Consider the following 24,825-nt stretch of genomic DNA (forward strand, 5'->3'; position numbering starts at 1 on the left):
TTTGCGTTGCAGGGGCTGGCAGTGCCGTTGGCCAACTGACGTTTGAAACGGATCGACAAGGTACAATCAACTTCCTGTTGATTCCCGCTCAAATGAGCATTTGGTATCTACTTTGGATAGTGTGTGGACGCATGGGTGCAGCATGCGTCAAGGGCGGACTACGGTCTCTCTGGAGGACAACCAAGACTCCCCAACATGACGATCCGGTATCTCGGGGCCAGACGACCTGTGGTGCTGTGTGATTGGAATGAATATCTACTCAGGCCGTATGGGAAAGGGTCGGTGAAGGTTCGAATTCTTGCAGACAGAGACGTTCGCTTTAGGGTCTGTGGGTGACACTACTGTATAGGTTGTTTGACGGTACTCACAACCACAGAATAGCACAGACAAGTCTTGGACCAAACGGTGGGATTGCGTTGGGAAGGCCGATATTGAAAACTACTGGGTAGCTTCCAAAACAAAAGCTAAGGACTGTACGTGTGCTATGGGTTTCGCTAAAGCGTCACAATAATTGAGTCTTCGGTCTCATTCTAAGCGAGAATATCGCCAATAACTTATCGAAATCCATTGCTGAACGTTCAAGTTTGCCCTATAGGCTGATTTCTTCATTACGACGCAGTCCCCCCCGCAAAAAGGCTATGGCAAAATTCACCCTGTTCGTGGGTACAATTCTGGAAACACTACATATGTACTTTAACCTATACCCTGTACTAGTTAAAGAAAATAAGAAACCCTATACTTTCCTACTAGCAAGCAAACCCTCGCATAAAGGCGAACGCGCGCCCTGGTCGAATAGACCGGCGGCATAGTACCAGCGCCGGCCGCGCGGCGCGGGGCCGGACAGGTCATTGAGGCTCTCGTGGCCTGGCTGACGACAGCCTCGCTGAACTTTTTGCCTTATAGCTTACGATATACCGTTCGTACTTGCGGTTGATGTCGTTTCAACAGCTAAAATTGATGTGCTTTTGATCTGAGGACATTGTTATCGGACCGGGTCCGGCATAGCCCCACATGGCGCGCCGGAGCGGGCCCCGGCCGTGTAGATGTGAGCAGCACACAACAGACTCCTCCTGAAACTGAGCGAACAGCATCAACAGTCCGTTTCCACATCCTGATACGCATTGGAAGATCAAACTTGGAGCCAAATACTTTGTTTTGATTGATAGCTATCGTCATCCTGCTTTCCAGGGCACTTCCCAAGGTCCTCCTATCCCTGCCGGTATCGCCTGGTCCTCAGACACAAGCCTCTCCATTTGCACCGCTTCTCGCCAAGGAGCAACGCCAACACCCCCTTCTCTCAACTCTAGCCCGGCATCTCGTGAGGCTTGTCCCCCAAGAGATGCCGCCTTCCTGCGCAGGGATTGGTAGACCGCCCGTAATTCCTGTTCCCACCGTAACCTAGTGCATCCATTCCATTCAAAATAGCAACCCAAAGATTGCGAGTCCCGCCCGAGTTGATCGAGTCCTTCCTTCCATGTCCGTATCCGTCGAGACAAATGTTTTCAAAAGTTGACTGACTGCAGCTCTTTGCGGCCGCACCCAACCCAACATGGCGCTTGAAACCCACGCGACCGACTCTCAAGGACCACAGAGGGAGGTTCTGTGGACCTTGTGAATCGGTGCTGTGGGTTGCGCAAGAATTGAAGAAAATAATACGCCATTCCGACCCCCCAAAATGAAGCAGTTCCTGTCCATACTAGCCTCGAATCGCCTTGTTCAAGGAAGCCTATATGCAACAGGGAGAGAAATAGTAGCCCGGGTTTCCCAATCCAAATGAGAGACCGTATACGAACTGGGCCATCGAGGCTGTGGCAGAACTTTTTGATGTACAAGACAAGCAATTATGCTCGCGTTTCCGTTGTTTTCCGGGTCGCTGCGTCAGCGTAAACGTAAAATGTGCGTGGCATCGTAACGTGCCAGCTCGAAAGAATGCTCCCTCGCGAGGAGAACATGTCGTAACGTCATACAAGTGTACTTTTTCTTTTCCGTAAGAGCGTTAGGGTATTTTGTCGTCGATTTCTTATATCATCCCCTTCTTTTTCGATAATCCTTTTCCAAGTTTTGTTTTTGGTCACCGGACTTTTCGTTCCCTTTTCCTGCAGGCAGAGTTCTCGCCTGCGATCCTCCACATCCAGTTCTCAACGTTGTCATCGTGATTCGATCTTCGCGATTGACTCCCCTTTCCAATTGGCCTTTTGTTTATTCGCATGCAATGACAGACTTTTCGGCTCGGGCTCTCATGTGAGTAGCGTGAGTCTCGAGGCATCGGGCCATGAGATGAGTGACTGTAGTAGGTTAGAAAAGGTCGTCCCGACTGACTGGAGCAACTTACCTGGCCACACAGCAGCTTTATCGAGCATGTAAGCTGTGACACGCAGGATTTTGGCTGCGTATCCTGTATGATCGTCCATCTGCATCCTAGCATCAACCCCCACAATGCTACCCTGGACGACTTCCAAATTCATCTTCATCTCAGCCGAGGCCAACACCTCCTGAACCTTGCCCAACAACTTCACGTCTTCCTCTTCCAGAAGCATGATTGCTGGTACTTGGGATAGATCAACTTCATCTTGACCTAAAATTCCCAGATATCGCCCGATGCGATCTTGCAGAGTCGCGACCCACTCGGCCAAAACCTGAGCGCAGTCAAAAGCGCACATTGCCGACTGAAGAGGCAGCTCGCGGCTGGAGAAATCGGCAAAAGTAACACCAAGCTTGTCGGACATCGCGAGAGAGTCAGCGGCGTAGAAGGCGGCCTTCCTTAGGTGCTTCTCTCTGCGTGACGTAGAGCGGTTGGTGAGCTGCGGAGCGGCTTGGGTCGGGGGTGGAAACTTTGCCGAAGAGAATTCCGGGGATGAGGACTGCGTGGCTGGCGATTCGGCAAAGACCGAGCTGGAGACCGAGTTATCAGAAGGGTCTGTGCCATTTGATTCAGTGTTTGAGGCGGGCGAGTGCTCGGCGTGCTGAACAATTTCGCTACCTCGCGAGAGCTCCTCCGCCATGGCGTCCCAATCGCGTTGCCAGAATTTCTCCTTTGATCGAGCCAAGTTTACAAAAAGACGAACGTAGGCCAAATCAAGCAACGGAATGGCGTCGGCAGATAGCGGGCCCAGGCCAAAGGGGTTCGGTCGCTCCAAGCTGTGGTTCGGGTTGCTTGCCCATGCCGCCTGCCACGCCTTGAGGGCCGGCTCGATATGGCGATGCATTTTTTCCGTTTCCTCATTTGTCCAGACCTTGTTGTGGTGGCGTTGTCGGGTTTCCCAAATGTAGTTGTGCAGCGCGTTAATCAAAATCAGGCATCCGAACGTAGACGGCTTCAAGTCGCTGGTGGGCATGTCGTGGATATTCACTCCTGGCCCGAATCCTTGCTGCGCATTGAAAGCCTTCTGCTTTTGTTGCTTTTCGTTCGTCCTCAGCAACTCCCCCAAAGCCTCGTGGAATGTCATCCGATTGTGGTTGGCCGCGCGAATGCCACCCTTTGCCGCAAATGCAGTACTGCTCTCAGCGGAGAAGAACTCTTCGTCGCATGGCAGGTCAAGCAGAATTTCCGAGTTGGTGAGTGCGGGCGTGTGGTTGTATGCTGCAACTAGGAGACTGGAAAGGATGAAGACAACATAAAGGGTGCGCTTGCGCTCTTCCATCGTCTTCCACTGGATCCATTCGGCCTGCTCTTCAGAATCCGTTCGCATGCCGGGCCAGTTGGCATCATCACGCATGTGAGTGTCATGAGTCTCGTTAGACTCGACACGAATAGGACGGAGGAGGTCGGCAGCCTGAGCCAGGCTGACAAGGGCTGCACAATGGGTTGAGGCGATATCGCTGGCTGTCTTGTCGCCGCAATTGTGGCCGTAGACGACGTTGAGAAGCATGGCTTGGACGAGCCAGACCGGGGTGTGGACTGAGGATTCCTGGCTGTGAGAGTTCGGCTCGGATGCTGGAGTTCTGCGTAAGTCTGCCTTTCTCACATCGGCCTTCCGCCTCTCCTCTAGATACAACTGGATCATTTTCTTGGCCATCTCAAACAATTCCCGAGATTGGACATGGTCCATTTCGTACAAGGCGCCAATGGCAGACATGGAAAGGATGAGACACCCGCTCCCACCGACGCTGTTGGATCGGTTGGTAGCGGAGGGCGGCATCTCAAAATTCAAAGTGGGAATGTGCAAAAACGGCAGATGAGGGTGGAAGTAACGAAGATAAGCGCCAACATATCGTTGTAAGTCTTGAGTGCTAGGTAAATTCTTTACATGGTCAGGAACACTGTTGGCTGTGTTCTGAAATCCTGGCGACAACGGCGAGCTTGGGGTCGCAAATGAGTATCTCCGTCCACCAAAAGGAGCGCACTGCGAAAGGGCACCGACGATGGCACTCCGGGTAGTATCCGTGATGGTGGAGACAGGCGAGACGCCATGGTTTCCGCCATTGAGAGACGAGGGGGTCTCGGGTCCTGCATTGTTGAAGTTGAGCGCCTGGTTCAGGTTTTGGGTGTTGTTTAGACCCGAGACCATGGACGGACTCAAAGAGCTCAGAGAAGGGGGAGGCGTCGAAAAGTAGGCATCATTGAGTTTCTGGGTAGACGGCTGGGGCGACACGGGGGCACCGTTCATGAGATCGGGAAAGACGGAACCATTCATGTCCAGGGCAAAAGGGTTCGGGACCTGGGGAGGACCCATTACGGCCGGCTGCCACATGGAGCTGGTGCCAGCCGGGGGGTGGTTGGAGCCGTCCACCATGACATCGCTAATGCCACTCTGGCTGGTGGTGCTGATGGCGGACGGGCTGGATCCGTCTACGGCATTGTCGGCACCCTGAAACGACATCTGATGCTCAAAACCGGTCAACCAGTCGAAGCTGTCGTCCAGTTGAGTAGACGACATGTCGCTGGTCAGGCCATGGAAGGGCGAAGCTTGATCCAAGGCCATGGACTGGGGCGAGTCGTTATAGTGGAGAGCATTAGGGTTGATGGTGGAGCCCGGGCCGAACAACAACCCCTCGAAGTCGAAGTCCGGGTTGAACACGGCCATCGGCGGAGCGGTCCGCAAGCCGCTGAAGTCCATGTTGTTGATGCCATGCGTCTCGAGCTTTGGCAAACCGTGAGCCATGCCGCGCTGGCCCATGGCGGCTGACATGCCACCAAAGTCCATGTTGTGCACGGGCAAGCCCACCAAACTAGGGTGACGGCTGTGTGTGCCAGGCGGCATGCCCCTCGCTACCTGGGCATTGGCGGCCGCAATCATTTGCATGGCATTTTGGTCGACATGGCTGATGGTGTTGGCTCTGGGACGCATGGAAGCCGCGGCGTTTGCAGCCGCAGCAGCGTTGGGACCAGCGACGCTGTTCTTGCGGGCGCGACTCGTTCCAGGCGCAACGCCGCTGGCGCTCTCACGGCGATTGCGGGGGCGCGAAGAAGGGGTGGTCGTCTGGTGAAGCTTCTGCTGGTGTCTCAGCAGCAGATCGCGACGAGCGAAGCATCTCGTGCATTCAGGGCACTCGAAAGGCTTCTCCTTGGTGTGGGAGCGCTCGTGGCGTTTCAGATGCTCCAATCGGGCGAAGGAGCGCTGACAAGTCGCGCACACATGAGGGCGGGGCTTGTCGGTTTTGGGGGGAGGAAAATTGGCAGGCGTCTTCGTGTTCACGGTAATAGTAGAAGCTGCTGCTGTATGGACCAAAAAGAACTCATTGTCAGCTCAGTTTCAGCGGTGGCATGGCATTCCTCAGGGAAAGAGAGGCGACGATGCAGTGGTGGTGGTGGTGATGGGATTGAATGGCGGGACACGCGGGTGGGAACAGGAGGGGCAGGTTTGGAGGGGTGTTGGTGGGCTGTGCTGTGCAGTGCAGATTCAATGCAATTGTGCAGGTGCGACTCATACCACTATCTTCGGTGGCCGGGGCAGCACCGTTGGCAGCAGCCGCCGCAGGAGCAGCAGCACCGCCAGCAGTAGCTGCAGCGGCGGGAGAAGAGGAATTGGTCGTCATGTTTGTGTTCTTTTCGACCTTAATTTCCGTATCATTCATGGCCATCGCCTTTTCTTTTTTTCGCCTGTCGTTCCCGGTCGTTTTCGTCGTGAAGGAGGAATGGAGGGGTGGTTGGTTGGGAGGAAGGAGGTTCCTTTTTGGGGTGGGCGCAGCAGCTCGGTGGGCGGTGGTCGGAAGAGTGCGCAAGTGAGGAGCGGCAAGCGAGAGTGCGAAACCAAACCAGAGACTGACTGACGGAGGTTGAAGGAAGGCGAGGTCGAGGTCGAGGTTCAGGTTGAGATTGGTTGGTGTAAGGTGGTGAGGTGGGCAAGAGAGGTAGATAGGTAGATAGATGGTGGGTGGTGGGGGGAGAGGCGGCGTTTAGTAGTGGCGGGAGGGAGAAAGAGGTAGAGACAAGAGGGAGAAGTTGTTGTCTGAAGCCGACAGTCGCATGCTATTTCCAAGCACGAGGAAGGCAGTCGAGGAACAGCAAATCAAGTTTGGTCTGTGTTGGTCGCAGCCTTGAGGCTTTCGTCGAACAAACAATTCCCACCGGTCGAAGCAGTTGCTTGGAGAAGCAAAAAAAGAGAAAGGTAGGAGGGGAGCAAAAAGGTCGTGGTGGGAAGGGGAAGGGGAAGTTGAGGTACTTGTTAGGTAAAGTGCCGTCAGGTCGCGCAGCGCAGCCCAGCCCGGCGCATCTGGGAGTGGAAAGCGCGAGTGAGGTAGGTGTGAGTGTGTTTGTGTGTGTGTGTGTGTGTGCGAGCCAGCGAGCGAGTGAGTGAGTGGACCAGCCGGGACTGGACTGACTGACTGGGAAGGAAAGGATGGGGAGACGCTGCTGCTGCTGCTGCTGCTGTTGCTACCTACTGCTGGATTGACTGGACTGGGCCGGGATTGGACGTGGACATGGACTGCGACTGGGGGACTTGGACTGACTGGGGCCAGGGCCTGGGGAGCCTGCGTCTGGCCGTCTGTCTGTCTGTCTCGTGTGGTCTGGTCTGGTCTGCAGCAGCTAGGTAAGGTAGGTACTATGGTAAGGTACGTCCCTCCAGTTCTCTGCTGCTCCCCTGCCTGCCTCCACTGCCTTCTTGGTGGGCGGGCGGGCGAATGTGAGAGAAAGAGGGCGACCGAAGGTGTACCTTGGTACGAATACCTACTTGGATGTGTGTGTGAGAGAGTGTGCGTTGTGTGCGTGAAGGTCGGGTCACAGGCGTGGGTGTGGGCGGGTACCTAGTTCGAGGTACCGTCTCCCGCCACGATTGGGATGAGGTTGCGATGGGATGTGGGACGGGTACGTCGAGGCAAGGTATCGTAGGTACCTTAGCAATGTAGGTATCGACAGGCGCATCTCATTTCGCAGTACGTGGGCAGGTAGGTACTGTGCAGAAGAGGCAGGGAAAGCACAAATCGCACTAGCACATTGCATCCGTCTGTACGCTACGCTACCTTGCCTTAGCAGGAAGCAGGGTCTGTCGGTCGGTCAGTGGGATGGCAGAGACTGGGAAAGATTCATGAGAAACGCAGAGAGGCAGGAGGCAAGAGCAAAAAGGCAAGGTGACGGGAGGTGAGGCAAGGTGGGTCCTCCGTATGCCTTAGCTCGCCCCGGTCCACGTCCACCTAAGGTGCCTACCTACGAATACGCAGTACACTTGGCCAGTCCACGTCCAGCTGGCCCCAGCAGGTCAGCGATACCTGCCAGATGTACCCGACCACAGTGCGACGCCGCCACCTGACTGGGAAGGCCATGTTCCCGGCCTTACCTTACCTGCCTCCAACCCAGTGGCTCTTGCCTGCCTTCTTTCTTTCACTTTGCTGTCGGGCTGTCTCCAGCTGCGCCTGCCTTCCTTCCCCTTAGTCACATAAGGCACTCAAATAAAGGATCACTTCTTTGCCTTCTATCTATATTGTGCGTAAAAAGGAAAGTGTTCCCCCGACTCGCTGCTCGCTTCCTGCGTCGGCTGCTGCTCGCTCATTACGCCGCTGCGTGGGCTGTGTCAAAATAGAGGGGCCGCTCGTCACGAGGAAGGCGAGACGAAACTTGGACCGGGCTTGGGACTGCAATAACTGGATGCTCGATGCATTCGTGCCTTGGATGGGAATCTGACAGGACAAGGCATAACAGAGCCAGCGGCAGGATCAGACAGGCCATCAAAGCTAGGCAAGGCAGGCTGCGACGCCCATCGCAGTCACCCAGCATCGGCTCTTCGGACGTATCACGTACTACCTTACTATTGTTGGCACCCTACCAACGGATGCAAATTGATGTTCCAGTTGGCCAAAGTCACTTGACCTTGCATCTTTTCCCCTAGCCTGCTGCTAGCTCACGCTCCCGCGTTCCATCTTGCTTGGAATTCCGTTACTTCGTAAGCTTTATTTCCCTCTGCTCTACCCTTCCCTGCCGACCTAAATAATACCGTTCGTCAGTAGGTAGTCAGAGGTCAGGTAGGCATTGCTGTCGTCCGCTATTCCTCTATCATTCCCGCATTCATGTTACAAGGCTAGAGGCCCGGGCAAGCTAACTCCCAGAAGAGACTGGTCAGGGGGCACAGAGAACAAGGGGAGGCTGGTTGGGGAACCGTTGCACGCTGCAAACGACCCAGCACACTGCAAGATAATTGGGGCAGCGCGGAATAAGGCGGTTAAAGCCTGAAGCCTGAAGCTTGAAGCCTGAAAACTCCAGACTTCAGAGAGGCTCCAGAGACAGCTCTGTGCTACGTAATCGGGTCAGATGCTTGTCCTTTGCGTGGAGAGGTCTGTTCTCTGTTCTTATTACTGGGGTGTGCAAGCTCTGAGAGCGATACCGATGCTGACCGGGCCTCTTTTCCAGCTCGAGGTCAGGGCTCCTATGTCCGTGCCGTAGCTTATCATGTTGGTCGATGGCGAGATAGACGTGCGACAGCTGTATCGGGGGTCGGACGTCTCGGCACTGAGGCGGACGGTATTCCGACGCGAAGGCCCTCGACGAGCTTATTTGATTGATGCCAGCGGGCAGAGATGAGGCAGAACAAAAAGGAAATCATTTGGCCAAACAAACTTTGCCTGCTTGGCCGGCACGAAGCCGTTCCTATTGCATCTCAACCAGCCACCCCAGGCCTTTCACCCAGAACCTCTGGGATCACCGCCCTTCGACTGACCTTGTCAGTTGGCTTGTACATACGCCGGTTTCCCCAGGCCAACGCCAACACAAGTGGAAGAGCCCTGCGTCTTCATCGTTGTCGGCGTTGTCGTCATCTTCACGCTTGCCATATCACGCCCACTTTGTGTAGAATGACTGGGATTCATAAGCATTCAGAGATAAAGGCAAAGATGATGCCGCTACCTGGGACTCTGAGACGTCGTCTCTACTATCCGCACGGAGTTCAAGGTGTCTGTACCCGCCATGCTAGCACACGGCTTCCTAGAGTGGCCCGCGTCCAGTCGCATCACTCGACATGCCTGGCCTGTCGTTGGCTGGCTTCTCGGGAGGGTGGATTGGATGGAGCATCCCGTCTTGTGCTTCAAGGCCCGGGGTTGTTCCAGAAGTGAGCCAAGCCTTGCTCGGGCCCAGCGTCCGCTGTGAAATTGAGTTCCCGCTGGTGCTCAGCTGGGACATGATCCGAAGCAAAGACGGTGTATGAGGTGCCATGCCAGTGTGCCGTGGAAGCCAGAACATAGCACGCAGCATGCGAGGCTTTCGTGTTGCACAGCCAGCGTGCCCTGAAGCTCCTTTGACTGCCATGCTGTCTTTGCGCCCCGGATCAGAGACAAGAACAGCGACTAGGTGTGCTTGGTTATCTCGGGAGGCCGGCTGCTGGTGTGGCATAGCGTGGCGGATACTGTACCTTCAATCGATACAGCACACCTTCTGGGCCCGGTCTGCTCGGCACAATACCACCCTCTCGTACAGGTCTTGTAAATAATTGTCGCTGCTGGTTATTGCAGCATGATAACGACGTAGCTCTGATGTTCCAGCGCAATTGCTCGCAACTGCGAAATAGAAGCGAGCAGCGTGGGCCGTAATCGCTCTCTCGGCTTGACATGCTGACAATTGCGGCAGGCAGCTTTGGCCAATGGAAGACGGCGAATGGTTCCGAAGCAACAGATTGAAGACCGATAGCCGGAGGTCGAGACAGGGAGCTGTGGTAAGTACTCCGTAGGTAGTCTAGGACTCTAGGGCTGGTCGAAGAAAACAAGACGAGCAGCGCCGCAGCAAGAGAAAAAAGAAACGGGCGATTTCAGTGGCTGCAATTGGCACCTGTGAAAGACAAGAAGCTTGCGGTACTTTGGTACTTGCATCCACAACAGCGCCGATCAGGGTTCTCCGTACCTAGCCCAGCGCCTCGTGGGCAGCCGGGTTGGGCAGGTACCTCGTCCTCTGCGGAGCCGGGCGGAAGTCGTTGTACCTCGGGCCATGGGACCTCCATGCGGCGACGTCGTGAACGCAGATATCGCAGTGGATGGATGAAGGCTGGGAACAAGGTGTCGCCATCAGGTCATCTGTGGCTGTTGGCGCTGAAGAAGGGATCATTGAAGTCGGCAGTAGGAGCGCTGTCCATCAAGGGAAGGGAGCCAGGGCTGATGTCGAGGTCATCGGATGGTGACGTGATGAAATCGGGTACCTCCTCGTCGTCTTCTTCTCCAAAATCTCGGATATTATGAGCCTGGCGAGTTGTGAAGACGTCGTTATGAATAGGTCATTGCAGGGTATGATTGAGGAGGCGAGGTGAGGTCAGTTCACAGTCAACTCTGGCCGTTCAGCGGGTAGCGAGTGTATGGTGAAAGTGGACGATATGCAGACTGCGAACGGGCTGCCCGTCGACGGGGTCGAGCCGTGGGCTGTCTGGCGTGTGGAACAGGGATTGGGGAGACTTGGAAGATCGTCTGGAATGAAGGTTGTTGGCCGACTGATGGGCTGGTTCGTCTGGGTGGTGTCGATATTGGATGCTCTGCGTCCTTGATGCTCGGATTGCTTGCGTCTGCTTATTGCTGGTCTGCAGCATGCGAACAGAAACGGGCGAGGTGCAGAACAACTGCAGCAGCGCGTCGGGTATCTGGAGGTCCAGCCGACGTCGAGGTCCACCGTGGAATTGTTTCGGCATGTATGATTTGCTGAAGCAGCGGGCTGGGCTCTTATTTTTGATAATAACGCACGACAGGTTGTAGACGCGCGTGGTTCGTTCCGCTGGGCATGTCCGTGTCTCGATTGGATAAGGCCGGGCAATAAGAGGCGGCGGATAAGGTGTGAAGGGTTCAGGAGGACGGCTCGGCAAACATGCCATTTACCTTAGATGATACAGTAGCGACAGAGGCACGAGAGACGGCCGACGCAAGAACCTGACGACATGGTCAGACGGGAAGCAGAGGGCAACATGCCGTAATCGGGCAGCATGGCACTGGAGTCGATCGATTTGCGAGAGAGCCCGCCGCTACTGCGCAGCCAGAGAGGGCAGGGGCGTTGTTGCGAGCTGCTTCCTGAATGGTTGACAGCATGTGCGGCGCCCTGCCTCTTGCACCCTAGCGCTGCTGCGGGACGCTGCGAGCCTGCACCTCAAGAGCAAGAGCAACCACCCAGCATGAGGTAGTGTAAAGCAAAGAAAGTGCACCTAAGTGCAGCAGCTGCAGTTTGTTAGCCACCAAGCCAGAACAACCTAAGTAGAGCACCTATGTAAGGTAATATGCGCACATGTAAGGTAGGTAGGCGTCTACGTCACAAAAGGCACTTTCGTCATTTGGTGTGCTTGATGTTCGAGTATCAGCCGCAGCAGGAGCAGCTGTCCTTCTTACCTTACCTTCTTGCCTAGGTAAGAGGTACCTCACCTATCCGCGCCTGCCTGCAGTTGCTATTGCACAGTCGCAGTTGCCAGTCGTACGCCATAGTCAGGCCAACCACTGCGTGTGGCAGTTGCAGCAATAGCAGGAGCCAGCCAGCAGAGCAAGAGCAGTTGTCGTCGGACGGCACCTTCCTTGGGCACGGTCTCACCCCACTTCGCCAAGTACAGTGTGCAAAAGTCGAGCGTGGCTCCTTCCTTTCCCCAACTCCCACCTGCCCGCAGCTGGGGCCACTGCTTGACCCCTGTTGCCTTGATTCCAGGGCTCCAGGGCACCAGGGCTGCCTCTCGTCTCGCCCATCTGTGCTCCAGACCGGGGTTTCTTCCTCCACACTGTCTGTGACTCCCATCGACCGTCCCGACCTCAATTCATCGTCCGCACGCCGATGCAATGTCACCTTCACGCCGCTGACGGCCAAGGGCTAACCTGCGGCCCACGACCCACGACCCACGGCGTTTCCCTCACACGGCCGCGATCCACTTCTCGCCGCAGGTCCCTGTCGCTATCCCCATCCTCATCGTCGTCGTCGCCACAATTATTGCAACTGCAACAACCATCACCAGTTCTTCAATCAGCCCGCTGTCCAATGGACGCCGCTCAACCGCACACCAGCGGCCAGCCAGTGACAGACAGACAGCCGGCCATGTACTTGGTACCGTCCGAGTTCCTTTCCATCAGCTGTGCCAGCTCTCTGCACCGAGAAGAGACAATGCATCTGGCATGTCATCTCCAGATATCCGCATGATGCGGCGGAGTTCCAATTTGGCCACTCTGCCATTCCGTGGAGAAAGCATTCGATATTTCGCCGCATGGGCATCATGTACCTCGTCTGGAGCAGCACGAGCACGAGCACAGGCACAGGCACAGGCACTACCAAAGCTGCCGCCCTACCAGACCGAACCTTTCGCTACGAAACTGCCACACGGAGCGTTTACGTTGACTTCACTTCAATTTACCTCTTCCGCTTGGCGACGTAGCAGTCGTACCGATCAGAAACCTACCAGATGACGAAACCTTCCGCAGGAAACGTCCCAGCCCGGCTTCATCCACACCGAACTTCACCTCGCTTTCGTCTCTGCTTACGTCCCGGTGATTGGGCTCTTTTTTCAGCCCTTCCTCCCATCAATGACCGAGCCTCGTTCGTCAACATCGATATCGGACGCTGCCCGTGGTTATCGCCAGAGCACCCCCTGTGACGGATAGACAGTCACCCCGCGGCCTCAGTACCCGACCACGGTCCGTCATGGTCCTGTCACTTCTCAGCAACCGCCAACAGCGCTCTCGCCAATTCGCGTCACAATCGCATTATTCAACCCTTTCGCACACGATGACGGTCTTGCCTCGCTATCAATGGGCAGACTAGGGGACGCGAGGCACTGATGCCACACTTATCTCCGCTAACCTGCAGATGCCCACATGTCGTCGCCGCCCGTTGTTGTGCGCCAATAGCACAGACGGACGCATCCCTAGACACAGCGACGGGCATACAGAACCCCATGTCTTCTTAATCGACAAAAGAATAAGAGTCACACAGGAGCTAAGGTAGGTTGCAGGCCCTGTCTTGGGCTCTGGTCATACCCGCGATCCAGATCCATCCGGTCCGCAAGAAGCTGCGTCACAGCGTCAGATCTTCTCACCTGAGTGCTTGCTTACACAAGCCATCACCTACCCATGTCAGCCTGTTAAACGGAGAGCAACATCGCTCTGCAAGTCACTGGTGCAGCCTACATCTTACGGGATACACTTGGGTCCTTTTCGCATCCTCCAAGCTTCCAGAAATTGCCTGATGTTACTGCCCGCTGCTACGGATAGCTAGAGTACATCGAGTCAATCGCGCATCTCAGTCTCGCCGGCAGCCCGCAAGCTAGATAACCATGAACAAGCATGGGCGGTTCTCTCTGCATAAACCGGCGCAAGACGTATGGTCAACCCGCCGGAGCAGGTTGCCGTTTGAATTGAGCGAGCAAAAGCTTCCGCGGGACGCGAGCTCGTTACAGGCTGCGTACAGCTGTCGGCCGCTTGAAAGTTGAACATTGGCGAGGCGAGCCTCAGAGGCAAGATCAAAACCTCCGATCAGTACGCTATTAATAACGCCGCCAACGGCAGAGGGACAAGTCGAGACCCATACGGACCCGGCGATCTTATCCAGCCGCCTTGATCCCAGAGACGCAAGGAAAGGACCATCGCAGGTACTGGCAGACAGTTGCAGTCTTCCGCCCGCGGTGTACCTCGGGACAGTGTCTGTGTATGTTCGCATTCCACTGTGCATTAGCGACATGGTCCGGGGGTCTGGCCTGCACACCTTCACACGCTGCTGTTACGTCGGTGGAGCTCGTTGAGGTTGCGGACCAGAATTGGACGACGGGAAAGCGCAATGATCCCTATCTGCAAGTCAATGGGTTGAGAGGCTTGGCCATCCTCTTTTCCTTGCGCGCCAGCGAATCGCCCGGGTGGACTTTTGTGGACCCTCTGGGACCCTCGCAATAACCTCCTGGTAACGATAGGTCGTGTCGGGAGGAAACCCGTCAGTCTCCAGACCCGTTGCAGGGCTTGAGGGCTTGCTACGCGCGATTTCCGGTAAACCGTCCGTGGGACTTTGAAGTTGATGGTGCCTATGCCAGCCCAGCGCAAGACCTGTCGAAACTCTCTTCGGAGCTCGGTTACCTCGCCCACGTCTTCTGGTTTGCGAGATTGGAAGGCCTGCTGCTCTGCGTCGTCCAGCCCACAACGTTGAAACGAATCTTGCTGCCATCCCAGCAATAGAAACGGCTGGGCGTCCAGACACAGACGCCGGCGATGCCGCCATTATCTTGACAGCGCCCACGCTACACAAAGCTACCGCTTTTGCCCACAACGACGCCCGGACCGGTCAGGGCACCACGGCCAGCCTAGCGATATGGGGTATCAACGGCTTAACATGCCACCCCTGTTGCACACCCTCGTCTGCTGTCCTTGTGACCTCGTTCACCACTTGTCATCTCAGGGATTTGGTGTCATCGAAACAATGGCTGCCCTAAATCTACGGACATTTTATCCCTTTGACAAGCCGTAGACTACTTGTGCCAGTGTGCCAATGTAGTCGCAGTCAAGCAGTGAAAAGTTCTTATAGAGTCGATTCTGAGTCGTTTCTGCCCCTGTGCCTTTCGCCCGGAGGTAAGAAACATACAGCTGTAGCACAGCTACACGCACGCTGTTTTAGCCCTCCCGGTGGCGCCCTCTAGTTCGTCAGCGTTTTCACGGCATCCATCACGGGATACCGCTGCGGCTGTTCTATCTCAGACACCAAACTTCACCGAGCGACTGGGTCCAGGGCCCTTCACGAGAAGACGGTGAGCGACACCAGGCTGTGGCCCATGATGGCGACGAGGGTAAAAATGCCTAATTGGTGTCTTCACCAACCACGTCAAAGGTGGTGACTCGTCTCTCGTCTGTCAGGAACGGATACCTTTAGTCCGAATGTTTGAAGCCAGATGCCACACTCGACAAACGTCGCATGGCGACCTAATTGCCAGCGTATCCCATCCACAACGCTCAATATTAATTTTTCAAACTGCATGCAGGGCGGTCAATCACCCGTTCTTGGATCTTCGCACCTTCTCAGCGCTGTCACATATTCTCCAGCTAGCTCTCGACAGCTCGACTTTGTCCGCCGATCTGGAGGCGCGACCGTTTGGCACTTTTCCGCAGTCAAGTGGAGGGGTCCCGACGGAAGACAAGCATCAAACATCTCAGCACGTACCACGCACCATCTGCGACCGTGTGGGGATGGATCATGGTGCTGTGTTGAAGGTCGGTGGAACGACTACAAGGATTTGCCGTAGTCATCGTATGTACCTCAGCCTCGATGAGTCCTGGCAGATTGTCTGCGGAGCTTCCGCTGGACAAGGCGAGAAAGCTTGCCCAGCAGCGTGTTTTCATGCGTTTCTTGGTGTTCCGAGCTTTGAAGCTTGTCCATTCCGTGCTGTTGTGCTGCATCCTCGGACGCTAGACGAGAGATTGATTTTATATCCAACGGCGAGGCGCATCGACAGCTTTCCACACGCTCCTCGCGACCTGGATTGCAACGGTTTGCTTGCCAGACCTGAGCTTGTCCCGGGTAACGGAGAATAGGCACTGCAGGAGAGGCCTAGTTCCCCCCGGCATCAGACAGCTTATCGAATCAGCCGTCTGTACGACATAGCTTCATTGCTCGGCACACCAGAGCTTCTCCAGACAACAGCACAGTTCTCCAACTTTTCCCCAAATTACTCTAATCGAGCGATGGCGGACTTTATCCTAGCCGCAGGCCGGAGATGTAACTGTTTTCTGCGACAGTACCCCAGCGGCAAAAACACCCTTCCCCTGGACGCTGCTTCTAATACTGTTAAGCAGCACTCATTTGGCTCGGCTGCAGAGGTCCACCATGGACTTTTGACTGAGGTTGGAGGAACAAGAAGCGTCTCCGTTCACTTCTGGACTCCGACCAATGCCGCGACGAAAGAGAGAAATGCATCTGGTCCGCCGAGATCCATATGCCACCACGTCCACTGCAGCGTGCTGCAGGCGCTGGAACGGGAGCTTTCATTTTATCCGTCTTGTTTTGAGCCCTTTGCCGATCCACACTGATCTCGAGTTGGACCTGTCACTGCTACGCACTTAGAATCAGGGACATTGTTGAGGCTGTGCAAGAGGGCATCCGTCCATCCACCCATCGCCATCGGATGGCCAGTCGGCTTTTCCCTGGTCGAGCGACTGACGGGATGGAAACTGCCTTTTTGCAGCTTCGTCCGTTTGGGTTGCCTTTTCTTCCCAATGTTCCCGACCTATCACGTCAATATTGACGGGTTGCCTCAAGAGTTGACGGTGTCGAGCGCCAGTGACAAATCGGCAACGACAGCCAGCGTTCCTGGACCACGTCTGGCTGCCCACCATCCCCCTCCACGTTTCTCGAACCCTGCATGGCCAACTAGGGCCACACACACACACCTTGACCCCAAATCCGCTCACACTTCGAAGATGGATGGGTGGCATGGAAGTCGCTGTCCTCAAGATTATCCAAGCTTGCCCATTGGCTCCCTTCAAAGACCAAGGCTCACACGGTACGGCAAGTATCAACGATGTGAAATGGTTCTCCAACCGAGCTAGCTGCCAGCCATCCCAGCCCCGGACATAAGTCCCCAACTCCTACCCCAAATCGAACAGACCAGCAACTCATTCCAACGCCATCGAGTTGAAAGGAACAGGAGGGCGTCTTGGCTCCTTCAAATGTAGCCGGCCGTCATCCCCGAGAGTGCGCACCTGACACCCCTGGCATGAACCCCGGGCGGGCAGCATCCCTGTCTACCCCGGACTTTTCTGTCTGTTCTCAGACCAGCTACGACTGGCAAGCATCTTCGGGAATTGGGGAAAGCAATCTCGGCCTCGTTCTTACTTGCCGACCAGTCCTTTCCTTTCAATTATTGCTCCAGTCATTCAGGCCAATTGGGCTGATGGACTGGAATTGCAGAATGGGTGTTACTCCTCGGAATGGAGCTGAAATAGGACATAGGCTCCTGGTCTTGTTCCTCGGCAGTCATCCGCCGTTTGGTCTGGGAGCTCGCTGACTTGGAGAAGCTCGCCCATAGCTCCTGTCGGCGCCGCTTGCATGCATACCTCATGCTGCTTGTTCCCAAAAACATCTGCTTGTAACTCGCATCGTGTTTCGTGACGGTGACGTCGTCCCGTCGGGGTTCGCCCTTGGTTGGTCTATCAGACACGTTCTCAGTTATGGCCGCCGGGGTCGCAGTTTTGTTTCGCCTCTGGTTTGTCAGGGCTTATCCATCTAATCATGAAATCGTCTAATGAGAGGCGACGGAAACCGAACCAGACGTTTCGTCACAGCTTACAGCTGCCTTCCCGGTTCGACACGCCAAGTTCGACTCAGAAAGCAACCAGTCGGACTCGACCAGCTCCGTAACGACGACGAAGCCAACGTAGTCACACCAACGCCAAGTCCGACTACCGCAGCACCATGGTCTACTGCGGGTGGTTGGAATTAGAAATCCGAGCCATGGACCCGCCCGACATGCGGTTGCCGGCGGACGTTCCAACGGACCAGAGCTGATCAAAGTGCCGATTCTTCCGCTTGTCCCCAGGCAAACCCCAACCGCCGAGCGCTCTGGCCTCCGTGCCCGTCGCAATGGGGCCCGGTTTCCTCAACACCGTGTTGGAACCAACGACAGCTGAAAATATGACGATGCTAGGTGGACAAGCCGACGTTGGGCAGCGGGAAGTGGGAATGGGTTGTGTGAAGGAGCAGAACATTGGTGCTTATCCGATGGGAGCAATCGGCTTGGCCCATCGTCACGGCTGCCACACACCATACACACATTTCAATGCTCCCACACTTACCGGCAGGTTGGTCTCATCGTAGGCGTCATTCAGGAAGAGGCAGTCTGGACAAATGCTCCCATCCTGCGTCACCGCGCGCAATGAGGCAACTCACTCCAATTCGGTACGACCTTCGTCATCACCAACATTGTCCACCATACACAGATCGTCTGCAAATTCTTCAACTCGCATCGTGTTGAGATGCACTCGCCACATTGCTCGGCTAAAACACAGCGTAGCTCTGGACAATTATCGTTCGCCACAGCCATTATCATTGGCCCTCTTGCCCTGACAGCGCGCTTTCTGGAACAAGAAGCACGCTGTGGCTTCATTGTGCCTCTAGTTTTCCGGCCCACACACCCACACCCACACACAAAGGATGCCGACCCAAGGCCATCGTTCTATGCCACGGATAATTGTTCTTCGCCGCTGCTAGCATCCGCGCTAAGCCAAACGGCGCTCACGACACGCAGGTGAAGGAGGACCAACTGTCTCTGGCAATCGCTGAACCAGGTCTGGCGCAATTGGGCGACCGCCACGGGGCCATGTCCGCCATGTTTGCTAAATAACTATGACCATCATTGGTGGCCGGCGACGCTGCGGGTTGCCGTTCCTGGACTCGACCGCCTCGCAACGTCCGCTCTACCACGCCACGTTGAGTCATGATGGGCGGGCGGTCTTTGTTCGGGCGCGGCTCTTTGCGCGTCGAAGCGCAATTCTTCAGGGACGGAGAATATCCCGCAGAATCACTGCCGCCGCACCGGCAACATGATGATTGGCGAGCCCTTCATCGTTGGGATCGTGAAAGCAACAAGCTTTTGACTTCCAAACGCCCCGTTGTTGATCTCAACGGTCTTCAATTCTTGCTTCCGGGGTGACTGCTTGGGTCCGCCTCCTGGCACCGGCTTGTCTCCGTCGTGGCCCGAACCTCATAAAAGTCAGGAAGACTTGGGCAAGCTGATGAGTACGGTGGTACGCTACCAGTGGGAGGGCACGCCGGTGGTGACGGCGCCCCGTAGGCATGCTCACCGGCCGTGCCTCGGGATGTCGATCGGCGCCGATCCTGCGGCGAGTTTCTTGGAACGCTCTCGGCACCACGGCTTTAGCTCGGTTGAAATGTGCAACCTCGTATGCAGTCATGGCAGTTTGTGGCATGGTAAGACTGTGGCGCGGGCGAAGCGAGAACCAGGGCCCTCGTCTCGATCTTGCATCTTGGTTCAGTTGATCTTCGGAGGTTATCGGTAGTTGGGGTTCGACAAAATCTTGGATTGGCCTGGCCATCCGCTGATCGCTGTTGTGATGGTTTGTCAGCTCAACGACTTCGTTGATCGTCTTCGTGGGAACACGAGGGCATTGAAGCGTCAAGCCAGGCCAATTCAGAGCCAACGTAACAGGGTGGTGAATCAAGTGAGGCATTTTCAAGATGTTCTGGTTCTCATGATTGCCATACATCCGAGGGCACAGCATCGTCACTAAGAGAAGTTCGACTCTCACGCTCCCAGCTTTAGAATTGCTGCCATCTCATAAGTACATAGGGATAACTCCCCTCAACGGATTATGACTAGATCACGATGACCTGGGTACTATGCTAAACTGCTCAATCACAAACAGGGCCGTGATCCGTCTCATAGTGTTCCGTCTAAACAGGACGAGGACCGTTGACGGGAACAGAGCCGGAAGTGCCCTGGCCGGTTGCATCAGCGCCTCCGGTGCCACCTGCAAACCATCCACCGTATCCCTCAGTCATTTTCAAGGACTCTGAACTCGAGGCGATGTTTTGAGCGTTGTTCGAAGTCTGGGTTAAAACAAAAGTATCTTTGATATCTCTGATATCCTAGTGAATGTCCATTACAAAGTCGAGGCTGTGAACCTGCTACCTATATACCCTCCTGTAGATATCCCGTTGGATAACAAACAAAACTCCAAACACCGCTCCGAATCACAGACACAGCCTGAATCACCACGTCATTGTCTATTCCTCGTGTGAATCCTCTCATGCCGCCGACAGTCATTCAGTCTCGCGAATGCCTTGCCGCAGTGAGAACACGCGTACGGCCTCTCCCCAAAGTGACTCCTCTCGTGGCCCTTGAGATTGATGTTGCGCGTGAAGCTCTTATCGCAGATGGAGCACTTGAATTTGGCCGACTCAACGCGTCTGCTCATCTGCAGGAACGCGGACGGCGCTTCGCTGAGGTCCGGATGGTAGTTCCGCACGTGTCGTTGGCGATCTTTGTTGGAGGAGAAGCCGACGGGCGCGAAGCCGCATCTCTCCTCGAGAGGGCACGGGTAAGGCCGGTCGTGGCGGTTCTGGTGGGAGTCGCGATCCTTTTTGTTGTTGAATCCGTGGTGGAAGAACTTGCAGAGGGTGCGGGAGCACTTGAAGAGGTTGGGGCCGTAGTAGTCCTCCATCGTGTCGTTGTTGACCGTCTTGCTGTCCGGCTTGAACTCCTTTTCGATGACGCCCCGATGGGACTTGAGGGTGTCATCGAGGCGGGCGATGCCGACCCTATTGCGCTCTTCCGTGCTTTCTTTCTGGTGAAGATAGATGTGGTTCCAGAGCCGGAGGAGGAGAGGATAGATGGAGTGAAGGTCTTTGAAAGTGTCGATGTATGTGTGGTCGAGTTCCGAGGAGACATCGGGCTCGGGGAATGGCTTGAGGTCTTTATCGTGGGAGGAGACAAACTTTTCGAGGGCTACTTGGAAGGAGGTAGCGGTCGGACTTTGGAAACGAGAGGTATTGGTATCGAAGACGGAGCGGCAGTTCTCAAGAACGCTGATGATGTGCCTGTACCATTGGGACATCGCATAGTCCTGGAAGGAGAAGAAGCCTTGAATGATATGTTCTTGCCGCTCACCTTCGTCGTAGTCATTGGCGACGAAGCAGCGGAGGGAAAGGTAGCGTAGGCAGCGGGTCGCGAGGTCGCATTGGACTGAGTTCGCGTCAAAATCGTCAGTCTCGGCGAGGTATCTTTGGGTTTATTAGCGTCCTGTCAGAAGAAGCTATAATGCGGTGGTAACTCACTTCTTGGCCGTGGAGTGGATGAGGCGGATATTGTCTCCGGGCAAGACCTGCACTAGAGAACCCAGGAGGTCGGTAACGTCTGTCCGAAGCTTGTTGAGGTCAAAGTCTACTACCTCTCTGTCTGGGTCGAAGGAGAGAATTGCGTCCATTTCGTGCAACTTCAAGGGGCGGTGAGCGCAGATGAGCCAGCCTAGAAGCTGCTTCCCCAAATCCCAGGTCTCCTTTTCTGTGAGACGATCTTTCAGAGTTCCTAAGAGTTCGGTGTATCTAGGGTGTTGTCAGCTACATGGTTCAAGCAGGAAATCGCACTCGTTGTGGATTGCCAGCCAGGAGCTTTCAGCAAAGGGGAGAACGTACAGATCCTTAATACCCTTCGGAAGCATTCCCGGCTTCACCTTTTCAAGAAGGCGTGCCTTGGTGGGCTGTTCCAGGAGATTCTCTACCGCCAGATGGCCGTATAGGAAGAGGCCTAAGGCTTTCGTCAGTTGCCGTCGTGTGAATTGTTCGTTCGAAACGCACCTTCACTCATGAATGCGATCTTGTCTTCAATATCCTGCTTCTCCCGTTCAAAGAGGTTGAACTTGTCTCCGTCCGCAGAAGTCAACTTGCTTCTCACGTATCTTCGGATGTCCTCCGCATTCTCCTTTGCATCCAGCTCAACCTCCCCTGAATTCGGCGACAGACCGTTCTTCTCCATACACTTGCGAATGTCCTTGTTCGACTGGCTCATGAACATCACCCGCAACTGTCCCTGATTCAATTCTTCACAAGCTGCTACCGTCTTTGTGAAGAAGTTGATAGTCTGGGTGATCTCCGTGGTCTTGCATTCTTCCAGTCCATCAATGACTACGTATTGGCGCGAGGTGTTCTCGAAGAAAACCTCGATCAGAGATGTCGCAACGTCTGGGTTGGTTAGCGTTGAACCACCCGATGTCGTGATTTTATCCTCGCAGAGGGGTAGTATAGCCAGGTTGTTATTTGCGATATTTTGCTCGGGGGCTACGCCGTCGCTAGGAACCTCGGCCGATGAAACGAGCTGGTGGAGAATTCCTCGCAAGACGCCAAGGTAGTTGCAATTTTCAGAGTCATCTTCTTGGAAGTAAAAGTAGCATACTTGTGTGTTAGAAGGCACTTCGGGACCTTCTTTGGCGAACTTTCCGAGGCGGTCTATGACGTGGGACGAGAGGATGGTCTTGCCCATGCCTCGAGGGCCATTGATCCAGATTGTCGATTCTCCGGGTATGTCTTCTCGCATCCAGTTGGAGACCTCATCGTGTTGGTGCCAGAGCCACTCGCCGTTCTCCGGACAGCCGCTGCGCTTTCTCTGGAATGACTTGTGGAGAATATCGTTTCTGGTTGATGCTGCGATCCAGGTAATGATCTTCGTCCTTTGCTGGGTTTTGCGTTCTTTTTCTCGCTCTCTGAAATCCCCCTGAGATTCTTTGTAGGCCTTCTCGTACACACGGAACTCATTGTCGCGGTTATGAATCGGATCATTTCTCCACAGGTCGTCGAAGCCCGAGTCCATGCGCTGCTGCATGAAAGACCCGTGATCTTGTATGCATTTGGTGTGGAGCTCGAGGGTTGAGGATATGTGATCGAAGGTTGGATTGAGGTCTCTCCAGGTCGCTCTGTGAAGCTTTGCCCATACTATGAAACAAGTTAGATTGACATTGTTGCGCCAGGGAGGAGGAAGGTAATAGATAGCCTACGCTGACTTCGGAGAGAAAAGAGTTTGTACGCTGTTGAATGAAATTTGAGAACATCCTTGTACGTGTTGACCAGGCACATGATGCCGTTTCGCGATGACTGGAAAACATGCATGTAATCGGTGAATCGCGGAATGTTGAGACCGAGGCGGTAATAGACGTCGAGGATGTCGTCAAAGGCCCGTTCATTGATATTGGTTGTCTAAGTACAACGTGTTAATACCTTTGCGACCAATTGACAATTGCAAAGGGGCACGATGGATAGGACATACCTTCAAGAAGAACCTCATAGGGCCCCAGATACATGCCATGATACTGTCCACTTCTTGAAACTCCAACTCTGTGAGTACCTGCTGTAGAGCAGCCATCCCGTCGAGAAACCTCTGCAGTCTCTTCATGTTCATCAGGTTCTTCGTGGCCTGTTGTTGGGTCTGCAGGGAAAAGAGCTCACGGCGAACGAGATCGAAGCTGCTGTCCTCGAAATCCTCGGCATCTTTGGTATTGAGAGTTGCCTTGAAGTTTTCGGCTTCGTTTGCGAAAAAGCCGGCTTCCGCTCCGTAGCGGACGCTGCCGGGCCCGGGGCCGTTAGACATGGCTGCTTTCGCCGGTGGGATTCCGGGGGTGTTTGCTGACTCGGGGCCCGTGGATTGCACCTAATGCCGCTGCTGTGGGTTCAATTTTCTGGGTTGAGTTCACCAGCCAACACAACAAAGAGCTAGCTGCGAGACATTGCAGAATCCAAGAAGGAAAGCTATGAAAGAAGGAAACTAGACGAGACTGGGCTGGAAAGAAAGGGTCCTGAGAAACCCGCAATCTTGCACAACGGGACCATCCGAGCAGTCGACATCATTGAGGCTGATGCGTTTCTCGAAAAGAGACAGAGAGAGGCAGCCAGTCAGGCGGTACTATCCCAAAAATGTTACCCCGTCTGAGCAACCCCTGTCAGCTCAACGTCGAGGACACGAGGTGGCCCATTGGTGTTGATGATGTCGCTGGCCCGCCTGAGGGACAGGGGTAAAGAAAAGACACAGCAATCGGCAGGGGTGGCATGAGGCGCTAGGCAGCCGAACTGCACTGCCACTGCGAGCTTCGCTCCCCATCTTTCCACGTATTCTCTTTGCTGATGATGTCTTGCGGTCCACACAAGCCACTTCTCTGGGGTTGAGTCGAGAAGAACCCGCACAACCCTGAATGGGGCTGCGTTCTGGAGGCTGGAGACTGGCGAAAGGGCTGCATTATGCTTCACCCATGTCCAGCAGTCACAAGGAGAAGCATGGCATTTGGGGACGCGCAGACGCGCGGGCTGCTCCGGCCACCTCGCGACCCCTCCCCCGCCGGACGCCTTATGAAGCCTTATGAGGGGCATTTGAGGAGATCTCTTTGGGGATTGGAGATGCGTGAGGGGTGATATCCCGCCCCTTTCTGCAGTGTACTTTTCTGAAGCTGTCAGGCAGTTTTGTGTCTTGGATTTCTTAGTGACCGCCGAGTCAATAGACAGGGGTCTGTGTCTGTCTCCATGTCTCTATGTCTCTTCATCTTGTCTCTCATCGGTACTCACCGTAGATACAACAACTTGCCTTACGAATCCTCGGAGAAAGATAGATGAAAGAAAGCAGCACGAGGTCTAAACCATACGTCATCTTCCCCAACATGATCGGAGCCCTCTCCGAACATTCCAAGAGAAACAAGCATCGGCAAGTGGGAACAGACCCCTCGTCATTGAGGCTCTTGATTCCCCGGTCGGGGGACACCGAGAGGCCACCGCTGGCACTGCGGCAGCATACGCAGTAGTGCTGGAACTTGGAGAGCCCTCATACGGTGCTGTGGCGGAGCCCCTAGGAGGTCCCGACGGTGAGAGCAGACAGACAGGGGTAGAGATGTGGCCGTGGTCCCGCTGCGGCTCCTCGGGGAGGCAGTGCAAGCAGTGGACGCACGCACACAAACAACCCGAAGCACAGCACAGGACACACACGTTGACTTGCT

The 24,825-nt window shown here is 55.0% G+C and overlaps 2 protein-coding genes across 2 annotated transcripts; both read right to left on the reverse strand.

The window, feature by feature from the left end:
• Positions 1 to 2,199: 2,199 nt before the first annotated feature.
• RSF2 (Respiration factor 2) lies at positions 2,200 to 5,976 on the reverse strand (the record flags this gene model as incomplete). Its single annotated transcript, XM_032029088.1, has 3 exons — positions 2,200 to 2,285; positions 2,333 to 5,656; positions 5,871 to 5,976. The coding sequence occupies 3 exons, from the start codon at positions 5,974 to 5,976 to the stop codon at positions 2,200 to 2,202; spliced, it is 3,516 nt and encodes a 1,171-aa protein (XP_031891627.1).
• Positions 5,977 to 20,076: 14,100 nt separating this feature from the next.
• Positions 20,077 to 23,435, reverse strand: CGGC5_v002048 (Vegetative incompatibility protein HET-E-1; the record flags this gene model as incomplete). The annotated part of the gene is made up of 6 exons (XM_032029089.1): positions 20,077 to 21,079; positions 21,134 to 21,400; positions 21,491 to 21,602; positions 21,653 to 22,783; positions 22,846 to 23,044; positions 23,115 to 23,435. 6 exons carry the CDS (start codon positions 23,433 to 23,435, stop codon positions 20,077 to 20,079), a joined length of 3,033 nt encoding a protein of 1,010 aa, XP_031891626.1.
• Between the last annotated feature and the right edge of the window lie 1,390 nt (positions 23,436 to 24,825).

This window comes from Colletotrichum fructicola (assembly GCF_000319635.2).
Source record: "Colletotrichum fructicola Nara gc5 chromosome Unknown KSG_Nara_v1_contig01, whole genome shotgun sequence".
NCBI lineage: Eukaryota > Fungi > Ascomycota > Sordariomycetes > Glomerellales > Glomerellaceae > Colletotrichum > Colletotrichum fructicola.